Consider the following 14,563-nt stretch of genomic DNA (forward strand, 5'->3'; position numbering starts at 1 on the left):
ACGAATTCATCGGTTACGTTTATTCTTGAGCTCTTGTCGTCATAAAATTCGGGAAGAGTTCTTTGTTTCAATACAAAGAACTAAGAGAACTGACGAGTCCAAGTGGCGTTGGACGAAACTAGTATTCTTTGCCTTTCCCGAAATTAAATCAATTTTAACTACATCCCACTTTAAATAAAACTTGTTGTTTTAAAATTTAAAAACAACAAAACCCGAGATTACGCTGAATTATTTTACAACAATAAAATAATACACATCTCAACAAAACTGCCAAAAGTGAATCTATTTAAAATATTTAAAAATTGTTAATGCGCATTTTATAACCAACCATTTTGTTTTTCGACAACAAATTAATATGAAACCAATCCCTTGCTGTCAGATATGTACAAAAGGTGGTTGTTGTGCGAAGGGAAATTTGTTTCCGACATATCGATCCGAATTCTTACCGAAATTGGAGGAAAAACATTGATAGTTTCGAAGGGACATTTACTTCCGACATTCTCTTCCGAAATCGGAACGAATTCTCCTTCGAAAAATCGTATAGAAATTGGAACGAAATCTGAACGATTTTGCTTCCGAAATTGTTCAGATGTGTCGGACATCAGATTTAACCAGTAAGGAAAGGATCATAGTCGGGCGGGACCGACTACATGATATCCTACACCACTGTGAATATGTAAAATATAGGAAATATATGTATATCAATTTGAACTGAGTTCTATATAATATAGTACACTTATTACTGGACAAAATGCTGTCACACATTCCAAAGTTCATCAATGTTGGCAGATATAGGGTGTTTGGTGCAGCAAATACGTGAAATCGGGCGAAAATATATATGGGAGCTATATCCAAATCCGAACCGATTTCGATATAATTTGGCACATTTATTTTTAGACCGAATTCAGTCACACTAAACAAATTTCATCAAATTCGGTCGTATATAACGTGTTTGGTGCAGCAACTACGTCAAATCGGCCGAAAATATATATGGGAGCTATATCCAAATCTAAACCGATTTCGATATTATTTGGCACATTTATCTATAGACCGAATTCCGTCACGCATTCCAAATTTCATCAAAATCGGGCAGATATGGCGTGTTTGGTGCATCAAATACCTCAAACCGGCTGAAAATATACATGGGAGCTGTATCCAAATCTGAACCGATTTTCACCAAAAGCAATAGCGTTCTTCCGACGGCTAAAAAAAATACCTTGCCCAATTTTAAGCCAAATCGGACAAAAAGTGCGATCTGTACGTTGCGGACGGACGGACGGACATGCATAAATCGACCCAGAAACTAATTCTATGCATATCCCTAGAAGGAACTATGGGTCTATCTCTTTTCCTTATGCATGTTACATACAAATGCACTAGCGCATAATACCCCTTACCACAGTGTGTAGGGTATAAAAATGATTATTCAGTTATGAACATTTATGTTACAAAAATGTGTGAAATGTCGGAGGAACACATCTTTTAGCCTGCTCAAAACATTTGCAATTCCGTGCTATAATGTGCCAAATTATATCATTCATAGTTCATTGTTGACGAGTTCTTTGTATTGATTGGTATCAGATCGTTTTTAATCAGAAGAAGGGGGCGAGCACTTTTCATGAGGAGTACATTCTATTTGCTAAAATGGTAAATTTGGAAAATTGTGGATCCAAAAAAGTCCAAAAATAAACATAGGACCAGCACAATATATAAAACAGAGCTGGATACCGCGTAAAAAGAACTAAGATCGCCATAAGATGAGAAGGAGATGTAAGGACAACAACATCTCCTGCAGGGGATGATCAAATAATTATACGAATTATTAAGCAGATCTCTCCGAGGTAATCTTCAGATGTTAAAATAAGACTTGACATCGATAAATCTATACAATCCCCTTCGATACATACCAAGAATACCGGTGTACCAAAATAGGTAAATTTTGGCAAAACTGTAATTTCCAGGAAAAATAGATTTTTTCATAGAATATTTGCAAAAAATATGTGATATTGTTTTTGGAAACCAAGTACTTCTCGTCGATTTGAATCAATATTTATAATAGATAATAGAATTTGCCCCTTATAAAAAAAGGTTGTCCCAAAATATAGAAGGTATTTTATATTTATATTTTTATGGAGAGAAATGGTACTGGATGCATTAGGTCGAGATATTTATCAGATCAAATGTCAATTGCACCATGTACACACCAGAAGTGTCGTATAACAGGGCGATTTGGCATAATACCGCCTCTAAACGTATATAAAACCACGTAAAACTAGTAATTTTTTGCAAATATGTTTAAGTTATTATGGGACCTGATCAGCCTATGTAATCTAAATTCATATAGGAGGTTCGGGGACTCTAATCTGGACTCTAGACTATTAAATATCGAATAAAACCTTGGCATTTAACAATTATCCTTAGAACACAGGATTCCAAAGGATATACTAATTTATTTAGTTAACTGGTTTCCTTTATGATGACTCCAGATAATAAATAAAATGTTTAACCCACGATATATTATCAAAACAAAAATAATTTCTTCAGATTTTGAACCAAATTTTCTCAGTTGTAAATATTTTGAACAGAACCAAAAGTGAGTTCGAGCTTTTTTTTGTATATTTTTATAAAATAAATGCAATTTTTGCAAATTAGTTTTTAAATCTTTAAATGCGACCCAATAAACAATCAATCTGCGAAAATAGTTGCATTTCAAATCCACAAACTACCGCAGAACTGTATAAAATATGAACTAGTCATTCCTGTTGCAAATGTTTTTAGCCGCACTGTATGCGGGAAAATCATACATTAGTATCATGTATCCTCTGACTTTTTTTCGGGCATAGGTCTATGAAATGTAATTTTAAACCAGAAATCGGAAGGGAACATATAAAAACTTGTTGGTTTCAAATAATTTTTCTACATTGATGCCAACACAGCTTGCACGTAAATTATTTTTAATGGACGATATTATGAGACACTTAATTTTAAAAAAAAATCAGTCATATTACATATATGTATGTCAACAGTTCGTAAACTCTGAAAGGATGAAACACGAATTCATCGATTGTAAGGCTTTTTTGGGTTTTACCATATACATATATACTAGTAGAAGAAGCATCAAGAAGTCTAAAAAAACACTTTCTATCTGGACCATTAAAGAAGATAATCGGTCAATATACATACTTATCAATATCAATATACATAAGTAATTCATTTCATTTCAAGCAAATAATTCACTTGTGTCAAAAACCATTAAAAATCATATTTCCCTAAAAGAAAATATTGCATGTTCGTTTACTGCAAAAGTTGTAAATTTCGTCCGTTTTGTATGTGTGTGTGACTTGTTAAATACTGAGGCGATTTTCAAAATATACTACACAATACTAGTATTTATTAGCGTAATGTTATAACTGCATGTTAATTAACAACATACGAAAGGAAGTATTTGTTACATTTTCCAATTACTTAATAAGATATAGTGTCAAGTATGCATTGCATTCAATTTAATTAAAGCCTAATTAATGTGTGCCACTAAACTATACAAAATAAAATAATGGTGCCTTTAATAGACCAATGTGAGTGTCCCCTCTTTCGGAAATATGAGCGCATAGCAAAAATAATTTGTTCCTTTAGAAATTATGTTACACGTATCTTCATTTGTCGTTGTTGTAAAGAAAATGTTACTTTTCAGTGTACACTTTATACTTCTCAACTGTGTTGTACTTCTATGACTAATGAAGATGCGCCCATAAAGTGTATGTATGTTTATTTCTGTAGCCGTTATATATACATACATAGCAGCATAGTTTTTTATTCCATGTTAATTTATTTTTTTTTTGTCAAATGTTACAGTTTCTTGTACTACTTGTTGTTTTCTTGTATTTCTTTTTTGCTTCTTGTTCTTTGTGTGTCTTGCAGGATGCTGTTTTGTGACGTATTATACACGTAAGGCTGCTTTGAAGGCGCAGGATGCTTTGCACAACATCAAAACTTTAGATGGGGTAAGTAATGAACAGAAAGTGTCTTTTCCTACCCACCCAACTACCGGGTAGAGAAGATTGTTTTGGTCTACTTGTCATCCTAAGATACTTAATAAATACGGTTATGAATAAATAAAACATGTACTGAAAAACAACTTAGAAAAGCTTAAGCTGCATTTGTATGTGTATTTTGTATGTAAAGTGCTTGTGTGTTAATATGAATGTACAATGTATGTATTTGTGCATGTTTCTCATGCTATTTTTAATGTTCTATTTCTTATTTCTATAGAAGCGTTTTTTTCCTGTTATCCCTTTTCATCTCCTTTGTATGTTTAAATGTTACATATTGATATGTGTATATGAATATATATGTAAAGGAGAAATGAAAAGTTAATTTTTTTGTTGTTGCCATATCCTTATATGCAAGTCTGTGGTGTTCATTAGCTTTTGATACTTTCATTTATACATAGATTTCTATATTCATTGAATCACACATGCATTTATCTCTACATACAAAGTACTTAATGAAATATGTATGAACAAAAACTGTGGGAAATTGTATTTAGGTACAATATACTGAAAACATTTTTTTCGGTAGCTATGAGGCGATAATTAAGAAAGATAATAATGCCATTGGCTGACTAAGTCGTTATTTTTTGTTATAAGGACTGACTATTACTAGGGAACCTGTGAAAACAAGTGATTAAACAGAATATGGTGAAAAGTATAAACCGATTCTGTTGAAAATGTTACAAAGTAGACTCATAATATGTTGAATGTTGTAACTTTAAAAATACCTAAATCGCACTGAATTTTTATATAGATGATATAATTAAATGTTTGTCAATCGATTGAAAAATATGGCTAAAACGTTAAAAACACTCAAACTATAATGAAGCTATATAGAGAATTAAAGATAGGCGTAAAGTAAGGCGCAAGTAAACATACATGCTTTAGGGAAAAAAACCATCAAAATATGTAAAATTTGGTGATACTATTGTATGGGGGCTTTATCAACAAGTGTAAATATTACGCTGCACAGTGGTCGAAATCACTGATCTAGCGGCGCGAAATTATTAACTTGCAAACGAATGGATTTATGTTTCTGAAATTTTGCACAAACTCCGTATGTGTCCGTGGATAATAATGGACTAAATATGAGCAACATCGGCTAATATTTTTGTGTAGCCCCCATATAATGGTATCTCCTGTAGGCCTATTCTGTAACTTTTATCCATAGAAAAGTTGTTAAAATGTCTTTTGTTTTTGTAACAACAAACAAACAAATGAAATTGTTGTAAAATAAACAATGAGTAAAGTTGTTAAAAAGTTACAGAATAGGTACCCTGATATTCGGTAAACATAGTTCCACGTTTGGGTATAGGCCCCTCTTTATGTAATTCCCGATTTTCAGTATTTTAGGGGATTTAAGCTACATTTCAGCCCAAATTAGGGCTAAAAATTGTGGACATAGGTCTACGTTTTGATATTGCCCCCATATTACGGTATCTCCTAATATTTGGTATTTTGAAGATTTTATCCACATTTCCAGACTAAATACGCTGAATTTTGGCATTGAAGGTTCTCGTTTGTTATACTTCTTCTCCACTAAAAATTGTGAACGTAGGTTAACGTTTTGGTATATCCCCCATATAACTGTACCGCCCGAATTTTGGTATTTTGAGGATTTAAGCTACATTTTCCATGCATTTATCAGCAAGATTTGCGTCTAGTTGCAGCCAACATTTGATTATTCGGAATGTAGGAAGTCCAATTTAATTTGTCGAAAAAGAATTGGGCTGGACATTAGAGAACATTTGTAGTTACGCTCCATTTAACAAAAGTATATTACACTAAAAAACACAAGAAAAATATTTTTATTTTTTTTTTTTGAAAATGTATTGCTATATAACGACCCAGCAAAAATTTGGATCCGTTAGTCATTATGTAACCCATTACAAAGTAATGTATACAAAATAACTACTTATATTACTCCTTATTAAGCACTGAGTATGTTGGCACAGAGCTTGTGTGCCCGACTGCAAATTCAAGGGTTGTGTGTTCAACCCTCACCGTCGGCCGGGTACCTTTTTTTTTAAAAAGGAGCGTTCTTAAATACTGGTACATTTCGACATATCGGGAACTATTGAAGTCGTAATGAATACCCGCTTATATATTTCAATATATATATTTCAGCCTGGTCGCACTTTTTCCACCCTCCACCATAACATATATTGATACAAAAACAAATTTCTTTCCTGTCCACAATTTTATGTGGAAATATTTTGTCTTCAATCGGGCGGCATCTTTATACGGATCTATATCAAAGTATGGTCCTGTGTTGAACATTTTTGGTGTAGAAGTTTTGTGACCACTGAGAACCTCAAATGTCGAATCACTGATAGATCGGTTAACAAATGTAGCTATACAACTCAAAACCCCTAGAATCGGGTAGTAAAAAAATGCATCTAAAAATGTCTTGAATCGGGCGGCAAATTTATATGGAGCTATATAAAAACATGGACCATAATAATTTTAGGAAAGAAGTTCTTGGCCCAATGGGAAACTCATACGTCAAATTACATATAGCTCGGTGAAAACATATAGTTGAACTTGTCAAGATACCTAAAATCGGAAGGTGATGTTATATAGAGCTCTACAGAAGCATGGATCTATGTTGACAATTTTTGGCGATATGTCAAACTACAGGTAGTTGGGTCAAAAAATGTGGATGGAATCGCCCAAACACCTAATATCGGGATGTACCTTTATATGGGGGGCTTTTACCAAAAACATAGACTTGTACCGACAATTTTCAGTGTGCCAACATTTTTTCAAAATGTCAAAAATTGGCAGAATCCGTTATATGAGAGCTATAACAAAACAGGGACCTATAGTGACCATTTTTGGTGGGGATCTCCACCCACTACATATGGTGCCATAAGGGGATTTTACACCCTTTGTGCTGTTTGCTCAAGAAGTTTGGACTTGCCCCTGAAAAAAAATATTGAGGCAGCTTATGCAAGTTGCTTCAACAAAAATCAAAGTGATTCGATTGCAGGTCATAAAGTGAACTTATCCGAAATTTTGTGTGGGAGGTACCGGATGGAGTGTACAAATATTGTCCATGTTTAAACCTGATCTATATCTGGTAGATATATTAGGATGTGTAAAGTATGGACCAATTCGGCCACTCCCTTCAAGAGTTACCGTACGAACAATTTTCTAGAACATTTTTGAACTTTTGTGGGGGAGGTACCTGAAGGAGTGGACCGATATGGCTTATCTTCGAACTTAAACTATTTTTGGACAAAATATTACGAAGGCCAAATTTTGGACCGAATCGGCAGATCTATTCGAGAGTTATCTTGCGCTCCAACCACCTCACACGGTGTCACAGGGTTTTTTTGTAACATTGAGGCTATTTTCTCAGGATGTGTGGACTTGCCTCTGATGAAACTTGTACGACGGCAGGGGGGGCTGTGAATACAAGTTGCTAGAACAAAAATCAAAGCGATTCGAGAGCAGGACCTAAACTGAACTTATCCCAAATTTTGTGTGGGAGGTACCCGAAGGAGTGGACCGATTAAGTCCAAATTGAAACCTCATCTAAGTCTGGTAGACGTTTCACGATTTGCAAAGTATGGACCAAATCGGTTACTGCCTTCAAGAGTTATCGTACGTACAAATTGTCCAAACATTTTCGAACTTTTGTAGGGGAGGTACCGGAAGGAGTGGAATGATATAACCCATCTTCGAACTTAAACTAAGTTTGGACAAAATATTACGAAAGCCAAATTTTGGATCGAATCGGTTGACCCGTTCGAGAGTTATCGTGCGCTCCAGCCAGCCATGAGGCACATTTTGCCCGTATGAAAGTGTATATGGTAATATTCAAAAAAGTTTTTCAATCGTTGAAGTTGAGGTTCACCATTTAATAAGTCGCGAACGGTTAATATATTTTATAAAATATGAATATATTTATATTAATTGAAGTGTTTTAGCCAGGATCTCATAATATGGACCATGACAAATAATTTTCGTGGAAGTTGCGTTGGTGGTAATATTAAAAAATGCGTAAAAATGTGTTGAAGTTTACAAGTTTTTTGTGTTCTTTCTTGATTTCTGGTCAAAGCACGGAAAATTCAGACATAAGCTCAAAGAAAGAATTGAAGAATACCGCTTGGGGAACATGATTCTAATGTATGACTTTTCGATTTATACACTGCATCCCCCTAAAATCCATGCTCAAAGAAAGAATTGAAGAATACCGCTTGGGCAACATGGTTCTAATGTATGACTTTTCGATATATACACTGCATCCCCCTAAAAGTTTTGAAAAGTTTTGAAAACTGGATTTTTCGAATTTTTCTTATAATTAGGGGGTGCAACTAGATAATAATCCAAACTAGTTTATAGGATTGTATAAGTCGCGATTCCACGTCGTTCGATGTATATCTCATGAGTGTGCTCCGTACAGCTTCCTAGTAATAGGAGTCCAAAGGCGAAAATTTGGTGCGTAAATTTTCTGAAAAAAAAACCTATTTTTTGGCTTTAAAATGTACAACTGTCGTACAGGTACCCCTGAACCGCGCGTGATTTTAGTTTTTTTACGTGCCGGATCTAATGAGCTCTTCCGCGGTCGAATCCATCCACTAAAACGCCGGATATAGATACCTTGAAAGTAGGAAAATCTGCGAAAATATATTTTAACAATTCCGCGAATTGAACCGCGATTTTCTCTGATTATTTTTGCATAAATGTAATCCTTTATACGCGATTATAATATTTGCCAAAAAGGTGTGTCACAAATTACAAAGATTCAGGAGTAATATCCATATTTATCCCAAAATAAAATTCGGTGGCACATCCGCAGTTCTAGACGAATCTGTCTAAAATAATTTATATTGTCGTATTTTTAATAGGGGGCCATTGAAATCGGATGCACCTTATAATCATATGCACATCGCGTAATTTTTGCCCACTTGAAGGTTTTTTGAATAGTAAGATGCAACTGATGGCACACGTTGGCCGCTGAATGAAACATGGGAAAATCCATGCATATTGATAGACATGGACTCCCTGTATCCGAAAAGCACATGCACCTCAACCGATTGAAACCAATTCGCGAATTATACGGTTTTTAACTTCTATGTTTTTTCTTTGATTGTAATTTCAATATTACTCTCTACTTCTTATTTCTATTGCTTATCACAGAAAGCAAATATACTTTCACGATGACTAATTACTTTTCTCGTAGAAGTTTAAGCAAAATACTTCAGGATTTGGATCGAAATTTAGCGAAATAATAGAATAACTCCCCACATTTATTTTTCAAATTTTTCGTATTTAACCAAAAATATATTTTTGAAATAATTTCCAACAATAAGTTTCCGTTCTTTGTTGTTGCTGTAATATGCAAGTTATAAATGCGATCTTTATAATTTGGTCTCACATTTCTCTACGCGTTGTCTAGATTTTGTACGTATTTTTAAATTATTTTTTAGAGGTTTTTTGGACTCTGATTTGAAATAAATAAAATTTATTCCAAGATTTCTTCAATATTTTTTGATTTTCCGCGAAAATAAAAATAAATTTTTGCTCGCCAAAAAAGTATTTTTTTTTCTATGTAATTGTAAAGGAAATTTGAAATTTACCATATACCCTCGTTAGCATAAATTCTGAGAGTATAATCATCAAAATAACGAAAATCGGGAGGTACCGTAATATAGGGGCTATACCAAAACATGGATCTATGCTGACTGGTTTTGGTGGATATATTTTGTGACCACTGCGAACCTCAAATGTAAAATTGCAGGTAGTTCTGTAAAAAAATGTAGCTAAAAATTGACGGTTTTTGGCGTAAATGTTTTTGTGACCACTGGGAACTTCAAATGTAAAATTGCAGGTAGCTCGGTCAAATAATATAGCAAAAATTCTTAAAATACCGAAAATCGGGAGGTACCGTTATATGGGGGCTATACCAAAACATGGGCCTATGACCAATGTCAAATTATGGCTAATTCGGTTTGAAAATGTGACTAAAAACGGCAAAATTCCTGAAATCGGGCGGTACCGTTATATGGGGGCTATACCAAAACATGGACCGATATAGCCCATCATCGAACTTGACCTGCCTGCAAACAAAAGGCGCATCTTCCCAAAATGTCAGCGTCCTATCTCCATTTTAGTGGATGCTAGAGTGATTACCATAGACGGACGGACTGACATGCACAGATCGACTCAGAATTTTACGCTGATCAAGAATATACATATATACTTTGTAGGGTCGCAAATGATTATTTCAATGCGTTACAAACGGAAAAAAACAAACTTAATATACCCTCCATTCTAAGGTGGAGGGTATAAAAAAACAAAAAAAATTTGTCAGAGCTATTTTTTAATAAATCGCCATCAATTTCACAATTTTTTGGGCTTTCAAGATTTTGCTTGTCGAAATGGGATTAGAGAAAATATTTTAAAATTCTCTACAAGATTGACCTTTATGACTTTTTCCTAAGTTTTACCATTTTCGAGATATAGATGTTCAAATTGGACAATGGACTGACTGTGTCGCCTCCTTATAACTCAATGCCATGTACGGTGTGCCCTAATTATCTTTAAATGGTAAGTACTTACACGTGAACAATTTTTGCGGATTTTGAAACTGCAATGCTAATAGATGAAAAACATCAAAAAAAAAAAAAAAAATAAACAAAAAGAGATTTTTTAAATAAATCGCGGTCAGGGGCACATTTATAGGGTTTTTTTTACGTTTTCACGATTTTGTTTGAAATGTTGTTCGAAATTGGGCTAATGTAAATGGTGTAGCTTCAACACTTCTCTACAAGACTGACCTTGTTGATTTGTTCCTAGGTTTATCATTTTTTAAGACAAAGAAGTTCAGGTCACATTTTTAGTTTCTTTTATGGTTTCACGATTTTGCTTGAAAACTGCAAGTCTTATCGAAATGGGATTAAAGAAAATCTTATAGCTGTGAAAATTCTCTATAAGATTCACTTTATATTTTGTTCCTAGGTTGTACAATTTTTGAGATATATAAGTTTAAATTGGGACATTGCAGTTATGACATTTTTTCATAAGCAGGCGATGAAATTAATGCAATGGCCCAATTTGAACTTCTAGAGACTTCTAGAGAATTTCCACAGCTACAAGATTTTCTGCAGTCCCATTTTGATAGAACTATTCATTTTCAAGCAAAATCCTGAAAACCTAAAAACCCATCAATATGAACTTTCATCGCAATTTATTAAAACATTTTGATTTTCCTCATATAATAACACTGTAGTTTCAGTATCCGCAAAAACTTTCCAGGTGTAAGCACCTTTCATGTTAAGTTAGTTCAGGCGCATGCATGACATTGTTTTATAAGGAAGCGATACACCAGTGCATTGGCCAAATTTGAACTTCTATATCTCAAAAACGGTAAGACCTAGAAAAAGTCATAAATGCCAATCTTGTAGAGAATTTTCAAGTAAAATCTTGAAAATCCTGAACTTTGGCCGCGATTTATTTAAAAATCCCTCCGGAGATTTTTTGTGTCTTTTGATTTTTCTCAGATGTGAACGATGCAGTTTCAGAATCCGCAAAAACTTCCCAGGTGTAAGTACCTTTCACTGACTAACTAAAATGGTTGGTTGTAATGATAACTATCGAAAGGAATGATTCTTCAAGGTAGATCCAGTTCCAAGATGGACTATGTCGGTCCATTCTTTCAAGAATCTCCTTTGAAGTACAGGTAGTATAGGGTATGCTGCAAAAAATTCAAGTCGATTGGAGCAGACATGGCTGAGATATAACCCGTTGTGTTTTGTGTGTAAATGAACCACTTAAAACGCGTTTTTCTCGAAATAGGATTTTTAAAGTCGGTGTCAACGATAGCGAAGGGACCGATCTGCATATATTTTGGTGAGCTTATCGGCGTTACGAAATAAGTCTTACACTTTTGGAATGTGTAAACAAATTACTATGGATTACGTTAACGTTAACCGATAGCCATAAAATGTGTACGGTTTTTGTTTCAAATGGATAACATTTTTAGGGTAGGAGTTACATTCATAATTGTGGTGCCACAATGAACTCCGAAGGGGCAAGAGAGATTTCCCTCATATCCATGAGTGCACCCTCTTCTTATTAGTTCAATCAGAAGGGGCCTACTTTCTGTATGAGAAGTTTTACATGACTGAAATACTCAGAAAATATCGTCAATATTACGCTGACGGGTATTTTTGTCACCATTGGAAATGTGACGTTGGCTGCTGTGGTGTCACTGTGCTTTAAGGTATAAATATTAGACCGGGGCGATTTGAATGCAAGGAAAAATATCGTATAGGGTCCTTCGCGTTTCTGATTCCGGGGGTTGAACGGAGCAAAAAAGATTATGACTTGAATTTTTTTATCCACAAGGCCAAACCTACCGGAATGAGCGGTCTAATGCTTTTGCGATGTACTAGAGAATTCCTAACTATTGTCTTGGCTACAATTTCTATATTACTTTTTCAAAAATTTTGGGCGTATGAAGCGACAAAAGTATAAATAGGATTAAAGCTCAAACATTGGCGGGGATATCGATAGATAGGGCTTTTTTATGACAGGGCCACTAGGATAAACTTTGGTAAAAATGTCCAAAGGATCATAGAACAGACCCTTAACCACACAAAAATGTTGAACATTTATGTGGGTGGTACCACAAGGATTGGACAGATAGGGCCCAAATTTGAACGTAAACTAAGTTTTGACAATATTTAGAGATTTAAAGTTTGGACCAAATCGGTTGCAAAGTCTGTGAGACATTTAGGACACGTGCGTACCATTTTAGCGAATATTTTCGAACTTTTGTGGGGGAGCAAAATTTTGGACCAAAGACGGACGGATATTGCTAAGTCGACTCTAAATTGTCGACTCTAAATTGAAAGTACTCCCTGTGGGGTGCCTCTAGTGGCTGACTTCCTAACGGAGTTCTCTCAAATGCACATAGGTTTCAATCAGGAAATTTTTGGCCAAAACCCTATTTTTGAAGTTTCGAAATTTTTTTTTTTGCACAGAATAATTAAAAACAGTCATCTGAAATAATTGTATTTTGTAAATAGCGTTAGTATTCGTTGATTGGCGCAGTACCAAAGTTGACACTTTTTTATGTAAAAATAAAACAGACTTTGTGCTGTAAAATATACAATTTTTGTTGTATTGCGTCGCTGCATAAGTATACAGAAGTTAGATCAAAGCGATTATGAATCGGGAAGCTGTTAATGAGTACTTTCATAATATTTACAAAAAAACGATGAAATTTGTAAAATAAGCGTAATAAAATCAATGTTTTTATATATATTAAAAATTATTGTTTAAAAATATTTTTTAAATATACCTAAACTTTTAAAAAATGTCCAAATATGTCCACCTCCAAATCGAATTTGAAAGATAGCTCAAATTTGCCACAGTTAAAATAAAGTGGATTTTTCTATTTTAAGATGGGAGAATTTTTTGCAAATACCTGTTGTGACTGTGCGTAGTATCCAATTGAAATAGAACGGTATTACCCACATCTATCAACCGATTTTCCTTAAAATTAAAATTTTTTTGAAAATAGGTCCATTTTTTCATTGCCCCCACATAAAAGTACCATCCGATTTTAGATATTTTGTGGATTTTAGAGACACTTTATGACTGATTCGGCTGAAATTTTGTAGTTTGACCTCTTGGAAGGTATGAATCCTTCGTACCAAAAACTATTAACATAGCTCAATGTTTTGGTTTAGACCCCACACAACGGGACCACCCTGTTTAACAAATGTTGTCTGTTTTTGGTCATTTGGGTCGATAAAACGTAAGAATTGCTGTTTGTACACATTTATTATAAATAACAATTAATTTTAAATGCAAAATGGACGTTGAAATAGTTTTGGCCAGAAAATTTGGATTTGGGACCATTGTGCACTGGTAAGAATAACATTCGATTCTTTTAAAATAAATATTACCGATCTTAAATTAAGCTCGAACATTTATTATAACGGTCCACTCGTTTACAAAATTTTAAAATAGTTTCGCTTAAGTTCAATCTTACGTTCGGAAATATTTAAATATCCCTCATACCTGAAGACGGAGTCTCCATTTATTTTTCCTAAAACGAAATGAATGTACCCCATGTTATTTGTCTACAGTGTAAATAAATATTATATGAATAAATAAAATACATCATCTAATGACATCTCTTGAATGTTGTTTTGAAATGCTTGAAAATGTACACCGATGTATAAGTTGTTGACTTGTTTTTGAAATTTCTTTTTTGTTTTTTACTCTTTGACATGGGAAAAAAAGTAGTTCAATTAATGTCAAAAACATGTCCTTTTCAATAAAATAAAACCTGACTAGATGATTTTTTTATCCAAATTCAAAATGATATGACATAACCATGATGATGCCAAGTAATGCTCTTAATTAGAACTTTTTATTTTTCAGTGCCCACTTCATAGATGTGAAGTAAAATATAAATACATAATACTGAACATTACATTCCGTAAAATAAACATACTTAAATAATAACGTGACAAACAATATAACTGAAT

General features: G+C 33.9%; 1 protein-coding gene across 14 annotated transcripts in view; it reads left to right on the top strand.

The window, feature by feature from the left end:
- The window catches only part of LOC141395239 (CUGBP Elav-like family member 1-B), a 569,810-nt gene that overhangs the window by 152,147 nt on the left and 403,100 nt on the right, over positions 1–14,563 (top strand). For all 14 annotated transcript variants that reach the window (XM_073970819.1, XM_073970825.1, XM_073970829.1 and 11 more), the window contains one exon: positions 3,919–4,001. In XM_073970819.1, the coding sequence (XP_073826920.1) occupies positions 3,919–4,001 (83 nt within the window). The remainder of the gene's footprint in view (positions 1–3,918; positions 4,002–14,563) is intronic.

The sequence above is a fragment of the Musca autumnalis genome, unplaced genomic scaffold (genome assembly GCF_047663935.1).
Source record: "Musca autumnalis isolate F117 unplaced genomic scaffold, ASM4766393v1 scaffold_2, whole genome shotgun sequence".
NCBI lineage: Eukaryota > Metazoa > Arthropoda > Insecta > Diptera > Muscidae > Musca > Musca autumnalis.